Genomic DNA, 21,816 nt, shown 5'->3' on the forward strand with positions numbered 1-21,816 from the left:
CCGCCTCGCGGCCCTGCCTGCGCACCCTAGCTTGACTCCCTGCCCGGGCAGGGGCGGGGAGGAGGAGGAGGAGTCGAGGGGGAGGGAGCGGGAGGTAGGTGGGGCTGGGGGAGGGGGCCGAGGGCTCATCGCGAAAGTGCCCGCAGCGCCCAGAAGCGTCCAAAGGCCACGGTACTGGGAGCAGACGGGGGAACCACGACGACGCCCACGATGACGCAATAGTCCTGCAAAATTCTACATATACATTTAAACTCCACCCGGAAGGCAGGATCTGTCCTATGGGCCTCTACGCGCACAACAGAACCAGAAATCGGGAAAGAAGAAAGGCCAAGAGAATAAAAAAAATTTTTTACTGTACGCGGGGTGGTGGGGGTGGAGTGTGGTGGTCCTTGTGTCGGAAAACAGGGACTCCCGGCTTATTGCTTGGTGCCCTCCTCCCACCACCACCGCCACCTTCTAGATCGTTCATAGAACGAGCTTGAATCATTTACAGTGAAACTGGTGACTAAGGGAGTTACAGCATCATGAGCCACTGAAGCCGGAATCAGGAGACCCAGCCGGCTCTGGATGCGGCAGGTGTACCTGTGCTCCCCCTGGAGGCGACGTTCTCTGAGGCCCGCTGCGGTCCGGAATGTCCCTCGAAGGTGTTACGTTGTGATCATTGAGGAGTGACACACGCTCCCGCTCTAAGACTTGGCCTGTGATCCAGGTGGCAGCTCCTGTCCCCTGCCTGGGCACAGCTTGGAAACATTTAAACAGTAGGCACTGGGGGAGAGGGCTGACTGGCAACTCCCCAGCCCTGGCTGACAGCAGAAAAGTCACTTCCTTTCATCCATCCACAGGATTAGGAAGTGCCTTGCCGAGAGGCACTGCAGAGGTCTACCATCTCCCTTAGGTTCCCGGTGGGCACACTGAAACCTAGAGGTGAAGGGGTTACCCCAGGGCTTCTGGCTAATTCCAGCATTCAAGGACCTGGAACACACTTTTGGAAATGCTCCGCGTTCCTCACTTCCCACCCTCAACTCTCAAACCCCAAATCTGATTTCCATTGTCCTAAAATGACTTTCTGGATTATTGGAAGTTCCCTGTAGAATCACACGGAACATCTCACCAGACCCTTCCTTTTGGGTCTGAGTGTGGGTACTTGTGTTGCTCACTGTTTTAGATCAGTCAAGGAATCTGTAAGATACTTTGTATGTACTGAATGACAGTGCCTTGAAGTAAGATCGTGAGTCAAGGCCAGTCTCTGCCACTTTCTCCTAGAGGGGAAGAAAGGAGGACTTGCCCCCTTTGCCTACAGGAACATTTCTTCAGGAAGCACTTGCTGGGACTGGTATTCTGAAAGGAGAGTCTATCAAAAGAAGTTTATGCACACAGCCAGGAGAGTGCCTCTGGTCCCAGCTTTGGCCCTAGCTGGCAGTGTTACCTTGAGCATGCTGCTTCTCTTCCCTGGACCTCAGCTTTCTTATCTATAAGTAGGAGCTCATCTGTAAGGCTGAGATCAGTTCTCACCCTTGAGAACTCTAGGACCCATCACAATGTATCTTGAGAGATCCTGGTAAAACCTTTGGGACAAAGGGGAGAAGCAGTTGCTGGAGACATGGGGAAGGCCTTTATGAGGGATGACAAGGTCTACCCCAGGACTGGCGGATGGAGCCTTCTCTGAGGTTTCCACCACCGAGGACTCCAACCTCCTGAACTCTTACACTACTTCTCAGAGAGACAGACATTTACTAAGAATCCAGAACGCTAGAGGATCAGCTCCAGAACCTTGAAAAATGTCAGGGTCCCCAGGTTCTGGGTGCTCTGGGAGAAGCTCTGGCAATGTCAGAGTCCTGCAAGTGGGAAACTGATGTTGGGTGAATCATGCAGCGGTGACTTCATTGAGGATGGTGATTTCATCCCTTTGGCCCATAGAAAAGCCAAAACTGACTGCCAGGAATCTTAGAGCTCTGGACTGATTCCACCAGTGTGTATGTGGAGTGGGAGGGGGAATTATCCTGGATGCCTGAGGTCAGCCAACAGATGGATTAACTGGAAGGACCAAACAGATCTCAACAGAAATCTCACTTTCCTATAGTCAAAGAAGATGCCTCAAGTGGTTAAAAAAAACAGAAACAGTTCTTAAATTTCAGGGATTGAAGGGACAGGAAGCAACTTTGTTTTCTAAGCATCTCCTAGGCTCTGTGCTTGCTTTTCTCCTTTTCTGTCAGCTGCAAATGTCAAAACACAGGTCTGTGTGAGAACAGTGAAATTTCTATCTAGCCTTCTCTTTTCCTCTACTTCCTACTCTTCATTGATTCATCCAGTATTTCATTTAACAAGCATTTATTGAGGTCTGTCAGATCCCAGGCTTTATTTCTAGATGGGTGACAAAGAGCTGGAAAGCCATAGTCACTAGAGAGGAAGACAGAAAGGAACTGATGAGCAAATGAATAAATACTAAATAAAGTGATCAGTGCTGGGGTAGAGGAAAAATAACAAGTTGGAAGCACAGAGGAGGCTTTTAGTACCTACTTCTGGGTGTGCTAAGGAAGGGTTTGCAGAAGGCTGTCATTGGCCTGGGCTTTTCGGGGACAGTAGGAGTAAGATAAGAATGCCTGGTAAAGACACTGTGCACCAGGGCAAAAAGGAGTGCACACAGTTTCTGGGGAATGTGGGCCATCTAGAATGAACAGAGTGCAGGGTTAGTGGTGCGGGGGAGCAGGTTTGTATACAGGAACTGTATAATGCAGCCAGTCCCTGGGCCTCCGGGAGCCACGTTAGGAAGCATGCAGGGCCCCACCCAGGCTGGGCAGTCTGTGCACTGTACAAAGGCCAAGGGAGAAAGCTGGCTCAACATTATGTTCATCCGAATTAAGGGCACTTTTTTCTTATCACAGATGTGACTTTGGTTTGTCAGACCTGTGCCCATAGAGATGCATCCACTCAGAGAGGGGAACCTTTTTGAAATTACCAAAAGACAAAGGTACCATCTAGGCAAACATTAGCCCTGGGAGTGAGGATGTGAGGATGGAGAAGGAATTTGAAGAGCGTCTGCTGGCTGTGTACTCTCACTGTATACTGTGCTCAGACACTGTCCTGGGTACCTGGTGCCCATTTATGTAGGTCATCTTATTCCCCAAAACAACCATGCAAGATAAACTTCATAGAGAATATATACTGGTTTGTCTATCCAGAACAGCACCATTTGCTTCTGCTACATGTTCCTTTTAATCTAATCTCTGTGATCACTTTAAATAGAAGCTGCCATCTTCTTACACATCCTGCCCCAACTCCTGTTGATTAGCCCTGGGTGGGCACCTGATCTAAAATAGGGCAGTCAGAGCCCTTCCTGAAAGGTTTGACTTTGGGGTTCCAAACAGGAGTCTCCCCTCTTTTACTAACCAAACTGTAAATGGTAAGCCAAAGCTGTTGGTCATTGATGTTTCAGCCATTCACAAAACAGCCAATCCAAAAAAATGAAGCTAAATGCTGAGAGAAGCAAAAATGGAGAGATAAACCTCCTCTTTCTAGCCCTTTTCCCCCAAAAAAGGCAGATATAACACAGGCTATTTGTGAGTTCCTATTTCTAATTATCCCCAAGCCCCAACAGTCGTACAACATACTGTTCTATAATTGGTCACTTGAGTTAGTAAGTCTCTCCTCCCTTTTTGCCTAGTGAGTATGGGTTAGTTTTCTGTCCCTGATAACCAGAGAAATCCTGACTATTACAGTGTCACTGCTATAGTTGAGATAGGTGATATGCAGAGAAATTTAAAAAATTATCCAGAGTCACACAGCTGCTCAGTGTCAGAGCTAGGTTTCAAAATTATCTGTCTTCAAAATTCATGCTGTTTCCCATCCTCCATCTGAAGGAGACATCAAAAGTTTTTCGGGAGGAAATGACAACTTCAGAGCTGTCTTTTGAAAAGATCACTCCAGGAGTGGTGTGGAAAATGGACTTGGAGGGACGAGAGTGAAGGCAGAGAGAGTGAGAAATACAGAGGTCATGAAGGTCTAAACTAAACATAATGGTGAAAATGAAGAGTAAGCCATGAGAATCAGGGATACTGAGACAGAATCCCCAGGGCTTGGTACCACAGCATGGAGAAGAGCTAAGATAACTCTGAGGCATCTCCATTATGATTCCACTGGCCTTCTCCCTCTCTTTGATTATTTAACCTCTGTTTTCATGTTCCCTGCTATTTTGGGGGGCTTCCTTCAAATTTTTTACACCTTTCTCACTGGTTCCTAACCATGGGCCAACTGAGTGATCTAGCTGAGAGTAGAACTCTGGAAGAACAATAAGGTTGTAAAATTTAGTCACTTTTTGTCATTTTGTTTGCTCCACCTCACACCTACCTCAGAAATGGAAAAAATGGATTCCAAGAAATCATTTGGCATCCTGGCTAGGCTGCTTTGGGCTGCAAATAATAGAGCTCAAACTGGCCTCAACAGCAAAGGAAGCACAAGGACTTCTCTAAGTGAAACATCCAGAAGTAGCGTGAGCTTCAAGCAGGGCTTAATAAAGCTTACCTTAATAAAACTCATAGTTTAGTCTTTCATAAAAACTCTTGCTCTATTTTTTCTGCACTTCTCTCAGCTTTTCCTCTTCTTTTTGAATCAGCTTCCTATTTAGTTTGCCTTCTCACCTGATGCTAAAATGATGGTACCAAAACTAGCCATTTCCACCCATGCACCACACTGCCCAAGAGGAGAGAGAGTTTCTCTTGACTCACTCATTGCACAAAAGTCTTGGGCTTCCTCTGATCAGATGAACTTAGTTCATCCTTGGACCAGTCATGGTGGCCAGAACAGTGGACAGTTATTGCCTTAGGCCTGTACTGCTCATCCCTGAAACCATCACTGTGACAAGGGGTCCAGACTACTCTGAGCTTTACTCCCACTCAGATTCTGTGGTTCCTGTACAGTGGGTGGCAGGTATGGGGGGATGTATGCTGGGGAGGCACCTAGCAATATCCATTACATCTGAGTTATTGCTCACCAAATTTCCTAGGCCTACCAAGCTACATTAGAAATAAGGAACTTTAGGAGAAGCAGATTTCAGGGGAAGAGGGAGGTAAGAAGGATCCAGGTCAAATCCATGATTTGTTCCAAATTTCAGTCAGTTGGTTTGTCAACATGTGAATCCATGCTCATCCAAGGGCTGTAGTCAGTACTTTTCTCACCCACTGAATCTCTTTCTTAGAATTATTGGTTAAGAGGTGAAATGGTTACCATCCTTTTATCTGGTCCACCTGCTCTTCTGTTATACTTCTTTCTTCCACATATGCCCAGTATCTTCAGACTGCAGCCTCCTCACTCCCCAGGGCTCGCCTGCTTCAAAGACTCCACCTTACGCACCTTCATAGCATCATGCCATATGTCATACCCATTCCTCTTTTCCTTCCTACCACTAACACCTCCAACTGCACCCTTTTCTTTTAGGGCTCAGATGTAATGTACATTGCACAATTTTTTTTAGCTAAGCTGTACATGGCTTAAACACTGCAGCAATTTCTTAAAGGTCAGTGGTCCCAAATGATCAGAATGATAAGTCTAAGAAGATTGGCTCACTTGAATGTCATTTCTAGTTATGTTTCTAGAATGCATCTAGATGCCTTTTTCCAGTTCATTACATACCAGAAACTCAAAAATATGGCCCAGCCTCTGAGAATTTTGGCTCCAGTACCCTTACTAATGTTTTGTCATCTTCATTTGTGTCTTCTGCTGCAATCTGATCAGGAGACCAGTCATTATAACTGATGGAATTGCCACCCATTGCTGAACTATAGAAAAAGACACTTTGTTAGAGGTTGCAATATGGAATACTCATATGATCTGGGAGTGGTCCCCTCTCATAGGCTCCAAAGGAAGCCAGTTCACAGATCCTTCTTCCAGAAATGAAGGTAGTGATTTTATCCCATGCTTTAGTACTAAGAGGGGCAAAGAACCATCCAAGACTCATGGTTATTCTTCTGTAGAGGCTGTTTTGGCCACTGAGCGTCTTGACCACATTTTTCATTTGGGAATCTTCTAGTTTGTAAGCTTTGGTGGGAAGAAAAAAAATCATCCCTTACAGAAGCTGAAAATTAAAGACTCTTACTTTCCTTGTCAGACTCAAGAGAAAGTGCAACTAGAGTTAAATACAGGGCACACTCTCTCTGGAGGTTGCTGCTTTAGCAGTGGGTATACAGTGAAGTTCCTGACACAGGAAGTGGTACATAAGGGTAGGTGGTTGTGGTATAATTTAAGTTCCTGGTGCAGAAGTAGCAGCTATACAGACTGTCTACAGTCTTTGGTGGCAGCAGTGGTACCAGAAGTGGTTTTCTTATCAGAGCAGTTCCTGAAGCATGTGCTGGGCATTGTTCCTATAAAGACTGTTTGGGTCAGGTTCTCTAGCCCTTCTACTATCCTGAGAGCTATGTGTGACCCTTTGAAGTTCCTCTTCTTTTCAGCCAGCCACAGACAGCTTCTGTTGTTTGCAATCCAGCCTCCTGAGGAGTTGGAGCAGATCACTACAATGTGCTTCATGCAGAGGGAGTAGAGATTCTCATTTTTACTACATCCAAGTAACTGGTACCAGACCCACACTCTGTCTTAGTCTGTAGAGGCTGCTGTAACAAAATATCACAGACTGGGGAGCTTATAAATAACAGAAATTTATTTCTGATAGTTCTGGGGAATGGAAGCCTGGGATCAGGGTACCAGCATGGTTGGGTGAGGGCCCTCTTCTGAGCTGTAGACTTCTTGCTGTGTCCTCACACAGTGGAAGGGGCGAGAGAGCTCTGTCAGGCCTCTTTTCCACTCATGAGGGCTCTTCCCTTGTGCCCTAATTACCTTCCAACTTCCCCCCATTCTCCTCCCCACAACTAAGACCATCACACTGGGCATTAGGTTTCAACACAGGAATACTAGGGGACACATTCAGCCTATAATACCTTCCTAATGTGAGCAACTCGAAAATTGCACAAAATACATGAAACCACTGTTTTCAGATATTAGACAGCACCTAGCACAGGGCTGATTCCTGAAAGAAAGGAACAGGTGAAGCAAGCTTTAGTGTCACCTTCACTTTCTGCTGGAAGTCCTTTCTGAATTGCAGCCCCGTGAGGGGGAGCCTTAGCAGAGCACAGCGGCCTTGCTGAGCTGAAGAGAGAGCTGAGGGGATAGTTGAGGAGACTTTCTAAGGCAGAGTACCAGGGAGGAGGGAGCATAGCAGTAAAAAGGCTCCTCCAGCATCCTCTTGAGTTTGTGCCTGATGCTAAGTTACACATGCATCGAGTGAAATTCCACAATGCTAGGCAAACATCTGCCAGGGAGTCTGAGCTGGTGGGTTGCTAGGGCTCACACAAGGCAGGAGATGTTTTGAGTTTCTAGCAGTCAATGTGAAGATATCCAGAGAATTGTTAAATGTCCAGAGAATTCAGCAGAAACTCCAGGAGGGTTATAAGGAAAGACTATATTAGCTCTAGAGTGAAAGTAATTCTAGATGTCCCCAAACAAAGGGTATCAACAAGCCTCTTAAAGAAGAAGTTCATCCACTAATACCAATACTGCCAGCCCAGACAAATTTCATCATTCAATAAAGGACAACAAGAAAACACAGATGTTGAACAACATAAAATTCAGAATGTCAAGAATTACTAGACATGCAAAAAGAATAGGGAAATGTATTCAGGAGAAAAATCTATTGAAAGAAACTAACCCAGAAATAGTAGAGATAGTGGAATTCACAGATGAGGACTTAAGAAGGAATTATAAATATATACACGGATTTAAAGGAAAATGTGAACCTGGGGAGGCCAAATCAAACTGCTAGAGTTGAAGAATACAATACCTGAAATTAAAAATTCACTGGCTGGTCTGAACAGCAGATTAGTTGTTGTAGAAAAAAAATCTGTAAATTGAAGACATAGCAATAGAAACTATCCAAACTAAAGCATAACAAAAAACTAATGAAATAAAACAAAACAAGAAACAGTACCTGTGTCCTAAGCCATGCACGTCTGAACCATACATTCAGTTAAAGGCGTGAATTTCTTGCAGATGCCACAGGGGTTAGGCTAACCTTCAGCTCCTTTGCAACAATGTGGCCAAACAGGGTGTAAAAATAATGAAATAATTTAGTGTTTGTTGGTAAATGCGCCCTGCCCTGAATGCTGCTCCCCACTCTCACCCTGTTTTCCAGGTACCCAGTCACCACGGGCCTTTCCCTGGTTCCCTCTAACCTCCTGATTCAATATCTAAAGGGTTGATGCTGGCAGAGCAGGGGGTCTTCAAGACCCTATTCTAACTGAGGCAGGACTACTCTCATTGGTTAGTCATTAATTATGTTGAGTGTCATCCCTGGTTAGGGATAGGTTAGGATTGTGGGAGCCTGTCTGGGCTTTCAAGTCACCTCTCTGAGTAGACTAGACTCAGCAAGGGAACTTCAGCAAATTCATTTATGTACCTTCTTACTGAGCATGTAAGGAAGATGGGCAGGACAGAAGGAGGGGGTCCCTTTGGGGAAAACCACTGTGTCACCTCTCCCATTTTCCCATTCCTCTCTCTTCGGCTATGAATCCCTATGGTTGTGACAGTCTCTGAAGAAGACTATTTCCTTACCACCCATCCATTCATCTATGGGTCCAACAAGTAATTATTATTAAGCTACAGCTATGTCCTGGACTCTGTGGGAAGTGTTAAGTTGGATACAGAGGGAGTCAGACATAGTACTTTCTCCAACAAGGTCCTTGTGGAAGTCCCAACACATGTTGAGGGACAGAATTGGAAGGGCAGATTTTCTTGATTGCAAACCAGAACATTCCTAGTATCAGGTGTTAGGTTATGTCTATCAGCAGAGATGAGCCAGTCAGGACCTATCACAGTGAGAGTTAAGTCCATATTAAAGCAGTATTCAGCATCTGACTGTATCCTCTGAGCTGAGGACTGGGGGCCAACATTGCTCCTGTGTATTCCTAACAGAGCATCTGACCTCTCTTGGGGCTGTTCCTGACCATAGTGCACAGGCTGGAGGCTTGGCCAGCCAGCTCCCTCTGAAGGGCTTGTGTCCTGGGCTCCTCACTGACCTCATATCTATCCTCAGCCCCTCTGCAGGCTTTCTGGGGCTCTGACCACTGGCCTGTGCCTACCACCCTGCAGGCAGCTTGAGAAGTGTGGTTCTAGGACAGGAAGGGTGACTGGCATGGTGTTTTGTGAATTATGACATCTGACGTTCACCTAGCACTTTACAAAGTTTGTTCATTCCTGACATCATTCGGATTTCACATCTCTACTGCAAGGGCAGTAGAATTCCTTATTAATATCCTTTTTTTTCTTTCTTTTCTTTTCTTGTTTTTTTTTTTTTTTACAGATAAAGCTTTATATCTTTATTCAGATGGAGTTTGGGCGGTTTGAGCCTTTATCCAGATTGCCTAGCTAGTGCGTGACAACCAGGTCCAAAGCCTGGACTTATGGTGCCAAGTCCAGTACACTTCTCGCAACACCAAGCTGCAGAGTGACTTCCTATTTCAGGGGCAGCCTGATTCCTACCTCAGGGGTCCCTGGTATGAGGGGGTAGAACTGGGTCCTGCCTTGGAGTAGTTACTGATCTGTGATGTTCTGTGACCACCCAGATGTGGGCCATGCTCAGTAAATATTAACCGCATAAACTGTTTATACATTATATAGCCAAAATCTCAGACTACTCCCACCAACCCCCACCTCACCTCAGAAGAGGCCTGTTTTGGGTATCAACACTTCAATAAATGGATTGAGGGAGAACTTCCAAGGGTCACTGGAGTAACCCTGCTTTCTCAGAAGGGTCAATTTAGTTAACTTGAGGATGGTATTTTTCAAACATTTTGTACTGCAGATCAGAATAACAAATACATTTCAATTGTGAACCAGAATATACACATATATACCTATTGCATGTATATACATAAAGCAAATAAAATTTGACAAAATAATACCTAACCCATAATGAACTCTGGATATTCCATTCCATTTAGTTCCACGGCCCACTTTTTGAAAGCCCTACTGTAGGGCTCTTTGCTGGATAGATACCTGACTTGCAGCTGGAGTTGAGCACTCAGGACCACAGAATATAAAGAACTACAACTAAACAAAAAAAAAATTGAAAATTTTTAAATTTAAAAAATAGGCAAAGGGCCCAAAAAGACATTTCTCCATAGAACATATGCAAATGGCCAATAAGCAAATGGAAGTTACTCAACATCACTAATCATTAGAGAAATTCAAATCAATACCACATGAGAGACCACCTCTCACCCATTAGGATGACTGTTATAAAAAAGTACCCAGAAAATAGCAAATACTGGTGAAGATGCGGAGAAATTGGAACACTGTGTGTTGCTGGTGGGATTGTAAAATGGTGCAGCTGCTGCAAAATATGGAATTCAAAATTCTTCAAAAAAACTGAACGGAATTGCCATATGATCTGGCAATTCCACTTCTAGGTCTATACCCCACAGAAGTGAAAGCAAGGACTTGAACAGATATTTGTACACCCATGTCCATAGCAGCATTATTCACAATAGCTCAAAGGTGGAAGCAACCCAGGTGTCCATCTATGGATGAACAGAATGTATACACACATACAATGGAATGCTAGTCAGCCTTATAGAGAAGGGAATCCTGACACATGCCACAACATGAACTAACCTTAAAGACATGGCAGTAAGTGAAATACACCAGTCACAAAGAATAAAAATGACATCATTTCGCTTACATGATGTACAAATTCCTGACCATGCAAAATAGAATGGTGGTTGCCAGGGGCTAGTGTAAGGGAGGCATGGGTGTTAAGAGTCTGATGGGTACAGAGATCAGTAGGGGAAGGTGAAAAAGTTCTAAAGATGGAGGGCAGTGATGGTTGCACAACAGTGTGAATATACTTAACACCACAGAATGTTATTTAGTGGTAAAAATGGTAAAAAGTTATGTGTATTTTAGCACAATAAAATAAAGAAGAAAGATAGGTGGATCTTACTTTTAAAACAGAATTTCCAGCTTCTCTAAAATATCAGATCCTATGCCCCCAAGCCCACATTTCCTAAGGCAACAGAGGCCTGAGCCCCTGGGACAGGGTGGAACTGAAGAGCTTTTCTTTTGGGGGAACAACCACTGAAAACCTTTTAGCTATACAACTTCAAAGCAAATTGTTTTGGGGGAGAACCTGCTTTGAATCCTCCCGCAGACATTTGAAAAGGAGAAATTAAATTGTGAATCCTTAATGTAAATAATTTTGGGAAAAATGTTTCTTATCCTGCCTGGTTCTCTCGCTTATATTACCTGCCTGGCTTCTGTTGGCACTAGTTTTTTCCAGCCCCAACCAAAATCTGCTTTGCCTCTGGGATGGAGTTCATGGAATAAATTGTATGTAGCCCATTAGTCATCAGTGATAAAATTTTACCGACCCTTCCAATTTTTTTTCTGGATGTCTCTTTTTACTTCCAGATAAAATGAACTCTCTGGCTGTTGCTTTCTCTCTTCCCAGTTTGCTCTGGAGGGACTAGGGTGCAAAATACCTGTTTGCCCGCATCTTCACCCTGAGCTGAGCTACTCAGCCTAGTGAGTGGAGCTGCAGCAGGCGTGGCCAGGGTCAGACCCCAAGTCATCAAAACTGCCACCTCTTGCACCGTATCTCCTTCCGTCCCAAACTTCTCTTTTGTGTTCTCCTCTAAAGCCTCATCCCTGCAATCTCAACTTGGCATTTGGCTTATAGCTGGACTCTCCAGCCTCTGCCACCTCTGGTTATAGCCCTGCCCAAGCCTTTTGAGTTCTCAAGGGTGTCATTAGCCTAATGCCCCAGTTCTCAGGCTGACGCTTCAAACCTTCCCCAGTTAAACTCCAACCATCTTTCTAGACATTGCTCATTCCCACTCCCACTGCAGGCCTGTCTGCTGCTGCCAAGCCAATCTGTTTTCTGCACCCAGACTTCCTACACACTCTACCACTGTGCCTTCACCCATAGCATTCTCCCCACCTAGGCTGTGTCACTCTCTCTTTCTGCTTATTGAAACTGTCCTTCCTCCAATGACTATCTTTAGTCCTCCCTGCTGATTCACCCTTTGACCACAGGATCACTCTGTCGGCCGAAGCCTGTAGCCACTCAGCCTGTGTCCTTTTCTGGCTCTTACTCCATCCCATTTTGGGTGTCTGGTACCTTTCCACATTTCTGAACCACAGAACTCTCTGGAAATCCCAAGGCATTGCTTAGAGTCAGGTGTCCATAAAATCTTGATCAATTCTTTTTTATTTGGCTAAGTTCTCCTTAAGGAATACTACCAACTTGCTGCCTTTTCCAGGGGCTCTGCCTCCAAGTTAAGGCATCCATTGTCACTGATGGTATGTCTCTAACTTCCGACTGCAGGTTCACCCATCTGTAGGGCAATACATTATACCAGAGCACATGATGTACTTGGAACAGGGCTTAGGGATTAAATGCTTTCATTCTCTTAACTTCCTTGAATTTGCTGATTTGCAGCACTCCCCACTGGAATGTGATTTGCTGCTGTGCCGCTCCCTTCCCCACTCCCACTATGGGCTTGGGAGGCAGGGCTGGTGCCTGCCTTGTTCTCTACTCCATCTCCATTACCCACACAGTGCCTGGCATGTAAGAGATTTTCAACAAATACTTACTGAGAGACATAAGGGGATGCCTCCTTTTCACATGTTTAATATTTCAAATCCCCCTAAGGAATCATTCTTCTTCTAAATTTCCTCACCCATTTCCTGGGTCCTGCATGTTGCCCATGCTCAAAGCTCTGGAAAGCCCCTTTGCTTCCTTGCTTTGCAATCTCTAAGTGTCTGGAGGCCCAAGTTTGGCGCTTCTCTTTTTTGCTAGGGGTAGTGAGCCCACACCCAGACATGTCTGCCCTCACACTTGCTTAGAAACCCCACTTGGAATGAAGAATAGTTGCTTCTGGGTCTGGGCAGGGCTCCAGGCTGTCAGACACATTTTTCCCACCAAGCACTCCTGCCTCCCCCTCCTCCCACTCATGGTGCCGTGGATCCCTCACATCCATGGATTGCACAGAGGTTCGCATAGGCAAGGGCTGGAGCGGTCTCTAAGCTCACACTTCCTCTAAGGATCCCTCCTATGCCCATGAGTACAAAATCATCAGTTTTGAAATGTCTCCTTCCCCTGGCACACAGGGAGTGGCTTCTGGGTGCTGGCAATGTTCTATTGCTTGGCTTGAGTGGTAATCACAGGGTATTCGTCACATAATAATTCAGTAAGCCATACACTTATGTTCTATACACCTTTCCAAATGTGTGTCATATTTCACAATAAAAAAGACAAAAAAGAGAGTCCTCCCTGCCCACCCCACTCCAATGCCCTAAATCCATCCATCCCTGTTTGACAAGTGCCTAGCTGCCTCCAGCCCCTGCTAGAGAAGGAGATTCTTGTCCTCAAGGAATTTCCTGGAGGAAGCGAAGGAAATGAAACAAGACACTGAATCTAGCTCAGAATTATATCTGGAAAATAGGCCATGCTGTCACTATTTTGAGGAGGAGTCCAGAGGTCAAGGAAGTGAGGGGGCTCAAACTGGGCCTAAAGATTCAGATGGGATTTAGGTAAGTGGAGAGAAGCCGAGGAGGGCATTTTAGCTGAGAGAGTGGTATCATCAAAAGTTCTTAGGGGGGACTGAGCCTGATGTGTTTCGGGGCAGTGAGGAGACCCTGGTGCCGACCAGTGTGTGGGAGTAAGACTGGTTTGGCGAACCCCAGACGCTGCCCAGCCTGACACATAGGCAAGGAGGATTCCAGCCACAGCTCAAGTCTGCCTCAGTGGAACGGAGCCTTCTGTGTCCTCGTGCAAGAGCAGATGTGTGCATTTCACATCTCTCAGTTTGCTTTGTGTTTTGCTCAAGCCACAGGCCCACATGGGCTCATAATTCCCATCCCAGACAGACTGGAAGTTAACATCTGCCAGACACATTAGGCAGGCACCCGCATCCCTACAGAGACACTTGCTCGATCCCTGCAGCTGCCTTCCAGTCCCTGCACTGTTGAGAAGCAGCAGCTCAGGGAGGAGGCGTGAGGACTGCAGATCCCAGGGCAGTGATGTGTGACAGGCTATGAGATTACTCCGCCCCACCTCTGTCCAAGATTCAGGGATTCAGGGACTCTGCCCACAGTCACCAAGGATGTAGCTGGCTGCCTGAAGCTGGGGGTAAAAGTGTCACAAAGTGTGGGGAGGTCCCCAAACTCCGGTTTATACGAGGAGGCAAGCCTTGGAAGTGTTCCCACTTACTTTAGGGAGTGGATATCAGATCAGTCCTAAGTACTCTGTACACACACAGAGTGCCTGGGATGAGGAATGAGACCTGAAGCAGAGAAGAGCTAATAATAGTAATAGTAGTAACGATGATGGCAATAACTACCCAGCATGAAGACGGATTACCTGTCCAGCGTAATTCTAAACCTCACTTCTTTCATCTCATCCTCACGGTACTCCTAGGATGTGGATGCTATCATTATTTCCATTATACAGATGAGAAACCGAGGCTTCAAGCAGTGAGCTGCTTTCCCAGAGTCATACAAATGTTAAATGCAAAACTAGGATCTGAATGCCGGCAGTTGGACTCCAAAGCCCCAGCATGGAGGCCGGCAGTGCCCTCTTTAGACCTATCTGGGCTTGGAAAGGATGTCCTCCCTCGTAGACCAGAGCACACCAGGCCCTGTGGGTGGCTGTGACACTCTTAAAGACCATCTGGCAAATTTTGCTCTCTCTGGCTTCTCATTAAACCACCTTTGGATTTGGCTGTCCATGCAACCCACACACAGAGAAAGAAGGCCATGATCTGCCAACGTGACAGCTGTATTTTTCATTAGTAAATTAATAAACTGGCTTCCTGGTTTCACACACATATCTGTTTCTCAGGGCTTTGTTACAGAGAGCCCACCTCAGAGCTGATGCCCATCATGTGCCAACTTAATTGATATTCCAAGCAGGAAAGGGTAGCCCCCAGCGATGGCCTGTGTGCCAAGGAAATTCCTCTTGGCTTCCACTTGGCAGGCTTGGCCAGCCTTCCCCAGTGACAGTCTGGCTCTTTAAATTCAAGGTGCCTGGTCAACTTGAAGGTGAGGGTCGTCTGCAGAAAGAAGGAAGCAACAGTGCCAGGTACCAGGGTGCATTCCAAGTTCCACATTCTGCTTGCAGACTCCCGGCGCCAGAGCAAAGGCCAGTCCTTGGCTGAGTCTGGTAACGGTTCAGCTGGTACTTTTTTTCTCTACACACATAACCTGGGTGGGCTTCTTGGATCTCTCATGCTCTCTGTTATGATTCCCAGCGGCAACAAAAGCTAGTGACCAGCAGGGTTACCCAGGGAGCCTTTTTAAAAAAAATGCTTAACTAACTGACTTGTCTTATTTAGGAGTGGAAAATGTTTTGTTCTATTTACAAAAATGCAGTTTAAAAAATTACATCGTAAAATAATGAAGAATGAATGGGCTAAATCATTTTCTTTTTAACTTCCAATAACTTTTGGTGTCATGTCAATAACTTTGACTCCAAAGTCTGGGTCTTTGTCACAAACACTGGGTTGTGAATGGTGAATTTTTCTGGGACAGCAATCTATCTCTGTTTGTTTTAATTGTGGTAAAAAAACACAACATGAAATCTACCCTCTTAACTGTTTAAGTGTACAGTAGTACAGTACAGTATTGTTAATGTATGCACATTATTATACAGCAGATCTCTAGAACTTGCATGACTGAAACTCCAATCTGTTAAACAGCAATTCTCTATTATCCCCACCCCTACCCCTGACAACCACCATTGTACTTTCTGCTTCTGAAAGTCTGACTACTTTAGCTCTCTCATGTAAATGGAATCGTGCAGTATTTGTCCTTCTGTGACTGTCTTATATCACTGTCTTATATCACCCTTAGGTTCATTCATGTTGCAAGATATCATAGGCTTTTTTCTTTTTTAAGGTTGAATAATATTCTGTTTTGTGTATATATACCACATTTTCTTTATCCATTCATTGGTAGAAGTGCCTTTAGGTTGTTTCCATATCCTGGCTATTGTGAATAGTGCTGCAACAAACATGGGAGTGCTAATTCAAGATCCTGATTTCAATTCCTTGCATAAATATCAAGAAGTGGGATTGTTGGATCATATGGAAGTTCTATTTTTAATTTTTTGAGAAACCTCCATTCTGTTTTCCATAGCTGCGACACCATTTTACATTCCCACCAATAGTGCACAAGGGTGCCACTTTCTCCACATCCTCATCAACACTTGTTAATTTTTGCCTTTTAAAAAATACATATGATGAACCATCTTAATGGGTGCAAGATGGTATCTTATTGTGGTTCTTATTTGTAGTTCCCTGATGATTAGTGATGTTGAGCATTTTGTCATGAACCTTCAGGGCATTTGTGTGTTTTCTTTGGAGAAGTATCTATTCAAATCTTTTGCCCATTTAAAAATGTGTTTTTTTTCTTTGCTTTTGAGTTGTAGCAGTTCCTTATAATATCAGACATTAACCCCTTATCAGACATATGGTTTGCAAAAATTTTGCCCCATTCCATAGGTTGCCTTATCATTATATTGTTGTTCCCTCTGCTGTACAGAGTTTAAGTTTGACGTAATCCCATTTGCCTGTTTTGCTTTTGTTGCCTGTGTCTTTGGTGTCATGTCAGGAAATCATTGCCAAGATCAATATCATGAAGCCTTTCCCCTATGTCTTCTTCTAGGAGTTTTTTATTTTTAAGTCTTATGTTGAAGTCTTTAATACATTTTGAGTTGATTCTTATAAGATGAGAGTCCAACATCTTTCCTTTACATGTGGATATTCAGTTTTCCCAACACCATTTATCAAAGACACTATCCTTTTCCCATGGTGTAGTCTTGAAGTTGAAGATCATTTTGCTGTACATGAGTGGATTTATTTGTAGGCTCTCTATTCTTTTCCATTGCTCTCTTTGTCTTTATGCCAGTACCATACTCTTTTAATTACTGCAGGTTTGTAAAATGTTTTACAGTCAGGAGTGTGAGTCCTCCAACTTTGTTCTCTTTCAAGATTGTTTTGGCTATTCAGGGTCCTTTGTAGTTCCATACGAATTTTCTGTATCTTCAAAAACATGCCATTGGGACTTTGATAGGGATTTTATTAAATTTGCAGATCTTTTGGGGTAGTATGAACATCTTAACAGTATTAAGTTTTAATCCATGAACATGGAATGTCTTTCCATTATTTGTTCTTTAATTTTTTTCAGCAGTATTTTTTAGTTTTAGTGTACAGATATTTAGCATCCTTGATTAAGTTCATTCCTAGTATTTTGTTTATTTTGATGATATTGTAAATGGGATTGTTTTCCTAATCTCATTCTCAGATTTTCCACTGTTAGTGTTTAGGAACAATAACTGATTTTGTATATTGATTTTGTATCCTGCAATCTTGATGAAGTCATTTATTCATTTTAACAGGTTTTTTATGGAATTGTTAGTGTTTTCTAGGTATAAGATCATGTCATCTGGAAATAGAGACACTATTACTCCTCTCTTTCCAATTTGGATAACTTCTATTTCTTTCTCTTACCCATTTGCTATAGCCAGGACTTCCAATACTATGTTGAATAAAAGTGGGAGAAGTGGACATCATTGCCTTATTACTGATCTTACAGGAAAAGCTTTCAGTTTTTCACTGTTGAGTATGATGTTAGCTGTGCCCTTTTCATATATGGCCTTTATTATATAGAGTTACTTTCCTTCTATTCCTTGTTTGTTCAGTGTTTTCACCATGAAGGGTTGTGGAATTTTGTCAAATTCTTTTTCTGAATTGATTGAAATGATCATGTGATTTTATTCTTCACTCTGTTAATGTGGTGTTTCACACTGATTGATTTTTGTACGTTGAGCAATACTTACATCCCAGGGATAAATCTCAGTTGGTCATGCTGTGTGATCCATTTAATGTGCTTTGAATTTCATTTGCTAGTATTTTGTTGAGGATTTTTGCATCTATGTTCATGAAGGAATTTGGCCTGTAGTTTTCTTTTCTTGTAGTGTCTTTGTCTGGCTTTGGTGTCAGGGTAATGCTGGCCTTATAAAATGACTTCAGAAATTCCCTCCTCTTCAATTTTTTGTAAGATTTTAAGAGAGATTGGTATTAATGTTTAAATTCTTGGTAGAATTTTCTGGTGAAAGCATTTGGTCCTGGGTTTGGGTTTTTTGGGAAGATTTTGATTATGATTCAATCTCATTATTAGTTATAGATATATTTAGATTTTCTATTTATTCATGATTCAGTTTTGGTGGGTTGTGTATTTTCAGGAATTTATCTATTTCTTCTAGGTTTTCCTATTTATTGTGTATCATTGCCTGTAGTAGACTCTTATAATCCTTTTTATTTCTGTAGCATCAGTAATAATGCCTTCTCTTTCATTTCTGATTTTATTTATTTGAGTCTTCTCTTTTTTTCTTGGTCTAGTTTAAAAGTTTGTTAGTTTTATCTTTTCAAAAACCAACTCAGTTTCATTGATTTTTCCCTATTTTTCTGTTTCATGTGTTTCTGCTCTGATCTTTATTATTTCCTTCCTTCTGCTAATTCTGGGCTTAGTTTGTTCTTCTTTTTCTAGATCGTGGAGATGTAAAGTTAGTTTGCTTGAAATCTTTCTTTTGTAATGTAGGCATTTGCTGCTATAAACTTTCCTTTCAGTACTGCTTTTGCTGCATCCCGTAAGTTTTGGTATGTTGCATTTCCATTTTTGTCTCAGGATATTTCTATGTCCCTTTTGATTTCTTCTTTGACCCACTGATTTTTCAAGAGTGTGCTGTTTAATTTCCAGATATTTATGAATTTTCCAGTTTTTCTTCTGCTACTAATTTCTAGTTTCATTCCATCATGGTCAGAAAAGACACTTGGTATGATTTCAATCTTCTTAAATTTGTTATAACTTGTTTTGTGACCTAATGTGATTTATGCTGAACAATGTTCTGTGTGTGCTTGAGAAGAATGTATATTCTGCTGATGTTGGGTAGAATGTTCTATATGGCCTTTAGGTCCATTTAGTCTATATTATTCAAGTCCTCTATTTCTTTATTCATCTTCTGTCTGGATATTCTATCCAGTTTTGAAAATGGGATATTGAAATCTCCTCACATTATTGTGTAGCTGGCTATTACTCCCTTCACTTCTGTCAATGTTTTCCTCATATATTTGGGTTCTCTGTTATTGGGTACATATATAATTATTATATCTTCCTAGTGAATTTTTTTATCACTATATAATATATATGATAAATGATAAAAGTGACAGTTTTTGACCAAAAGTCTATTTTGTATAAGTATGCAAATATGGCCACTTCTGCTCTCTTTTGGTTACTGTTTGCACAGAATATCTTTTTTCATCCTTTCACTTATATCCTATGTGTTTCCTTAAATCTAAAGTGTACCTCTTGAAGATAATATATATTGGGTTTTTAAAAATTTCATCCATTCAGCCACTCTATGTTTTTTGCTTAGGGGGCAATTCATTTATATTTAAAGTAATTACTGTTAGGGAAGGACATGTTATTGCCATTTTGTTCATTGTTTTTGTCTGTCTTGCTGTTTTTTTTTTTTTTTGCCCCCTTTTCCTCTCTTGCTGTCTTCTTTTATGTTTCATTGATTTGTTTTAATGACATGATTTGATTCCTTTCTCATTTTCAGTGTAAATCTGGATGTCTATTTCCTTCCTCATATTTGGGGACTTTTGGGGCACTATTTTTTCAAATAAACTTTCTTCCCCTTTCTCTGTCTCTTCACCTTCCGGGACTCCTCATGTGTATATTAGCCCACTTAATGATGCTTTTTATGTTCTTTAGGCTTTATTCACTCTTTTATTGTTGTTGTATCTGATCAGATAATTTCAAATAACCTGTCTTTGAATTTGCTGATTTATTCTCCACAATCAAATCTGCTGTTGAACCCCTGTAGTGAAAATTTCAATTTAGTGATTGTATTCTTTAGCTCTAAAATTTCCATTTGGTTCTTTTTAATCTTTTATCTTTGTTATAAGTCTTATTTTATTCAGTATCATTTTCCAAAGCTTGTTAAGGTTTTTTGAGATATAGATTCTCAGACCCCACTGATGAAGATTCTAATTCAAATAGTTTGGAGTGGGGCCTCAGAAACTATATTTCTGAAAGACCCCCCTAGGTGATTCAGATGCACATGTAGGTTTGGAAACCACTTCCAATGAAAAGACTACCTTAAACCCCTCCCACTTCCCAGTTTTCTCCAAGATGCTACCATCTACCTACCAGTATTGTCTCTTTGTATCATTTGAGGGCTCTTGAAACCCTTCTGCCTCCAGGAAGCCTTCCTGGATTGAATACTGTCTGACCATGAGTTTCATAGGGTCTCCACAGCCCTCTCCAGCCCAAAATGTGTTTGCATTTTCCATTTCTGTATTAATTTGGCATTTGCATTTTGCTAACTTGCTGTCTGAGTCTTAAGCCATCATGGACTAGAAAACTTCTGGACTAGGACTGCCCTAATTGACTCATTATTATTTGAGAATAAACAGGTAGTGAGTGTAGCAGAGGTAGGATTCCGGGAACCCAGGTTCAAATCTCTGTTCTTCAAGGGTATGACTTCAAACAGGTTGTTTTCCTTCTGGGTCTCAGTTTCCTCATCCATTAGATGAGCAGTGGGTTGATGGCCTCCATGATCCTGTCCTCTGGACTCCGACTCTTTCCTTCCTCCCATGTGCATTCCGCAGCTAAGGAAGTGGGACTCAAGACACTCCGGAAGCTCTGCCCTAAATCAAAGGAACCAGAGGTCTGCCAGTTCTCTCTCCACCTCCCGTTCCAGGAGCAGCCATGGCCTTGAATGATGTTGATGTGCCGAAGCAGGTTAAGCACATGATGGCTTTCATTGAGCAGGAAGCCAATGAGAAGGCAGAAGAAATAGATGCCAAAGCTGAGGAAGAGTTCAACATTGAGAAAGGACATCTTGTGCAAATGCAACAACTAAAGATTATAGAATATTATGAGAAGGAGGAGAAACAAATAGAGCAGCAGAAGGAAATTCAGATGTCTACCATGAGGAATCAGGCAAGGCTGAAAGTTCTGAGAGCCCGAGATGACCTCATCTCAGAGTTACTGAATGATGTAAAACTGAGACTCAGCAGGACTGTGGCGGACCCAACAGTCTACCGGGGGCTGCTGGATAAACTAGTGCTCCAGGGTCTGCTCCGATTGCTGGAGCCCATGGCGATTGTACGCTGCAGGCCACAGGACCTCCTCCTGGTAGAGGCTGCAGTGCAAAAAGCCATCCCTGAATATGTAACAGTCTCCCAAAAATGTGTGGAAGTTCACGTTGATCAAGAGGTGTACCTGGCTACAAATGCAGCTGGAGGTGTGGAGGTCTACAGTGGTGATCAGAGAATAAAGGTTTCTAATACCTTAGAAAGTCGACTGGATCTCTTAGCCCAGCAAAAGATGCCAGAAATACGAAAAGCCTTGTTTGGAGCCAATGCCAACAGAAAGTTTTTTATATAAGCCTCTGGGAAGTAAAGTTCATATTGAACTGTTAAGCCATAAAAGCATAAATTATTAGGGCAAAGGAAACTAGTAATGTTTCCTCCTCTTTTTTGCTTTGATATTATTCCATCTCCTTTCGTGAAATACCTTTCAAAAAGCTAAAGACATTATATTTTGGAATAAAGTCTGATTTAATGCTTAGAAATTTAGTTCCAGTTCATCTATAGATAGCACAGCTTCTGGTAAGTTCTGTAGTCTGGATTGAAAGGAGTAAAGATATCTCTTCTTTATCCTCTAGGTGAGATATGAATGATATTCTTGGTTTATGGGTCTGAGTGA

General features: G+C 42.9%; 1 protein-coding gene across 1 annotated transcript; it reads left to right on the plus strand.

The window, feature by feature from the left end:
• The first annotated feature begins 20,814 nt into the window (after positions 1-20,814).
• ATP6V1E2 (ATPase H+ transporting V1 subunit E2) lies at positions 20,815-21,495 on the plus strand. The gene has a single exon (XM_017675099.2). It carries the CDS (start codon positions 20,815-20,817, stop codon positions 21,493-21,495), a length of 681 nt encoding a protein of 226 aa, XP_017530588.2.
• Positions 21,496-21,816: the final 321 nt, after the last annotated feature.

The sequence above is a fragment of the Manis javanica genome, chromosome 1, assembly GCF_040802235.1.
Source record: "Manis javanica isolate MJ-LG chromosome 1, MJ_LKY, whole genome shotgun sequence".
Taxonomy (NCBI): domain Eukaryota; kingdom Metazoa; phylum Chordata; class Mammalia; order Pholidota; family Manidae; genus Manis; species Manis javanica.

Bases quoted from the DNA above. Each gene is read 5' to 3' on its own strand.
- ATP6V1E2 (XM_017675099.2), top strand. From the start codon at position 20,815: ATGGCCTTGAATGATGTTGATGTGCCGAAGCAGGTTAAGCACATGATG.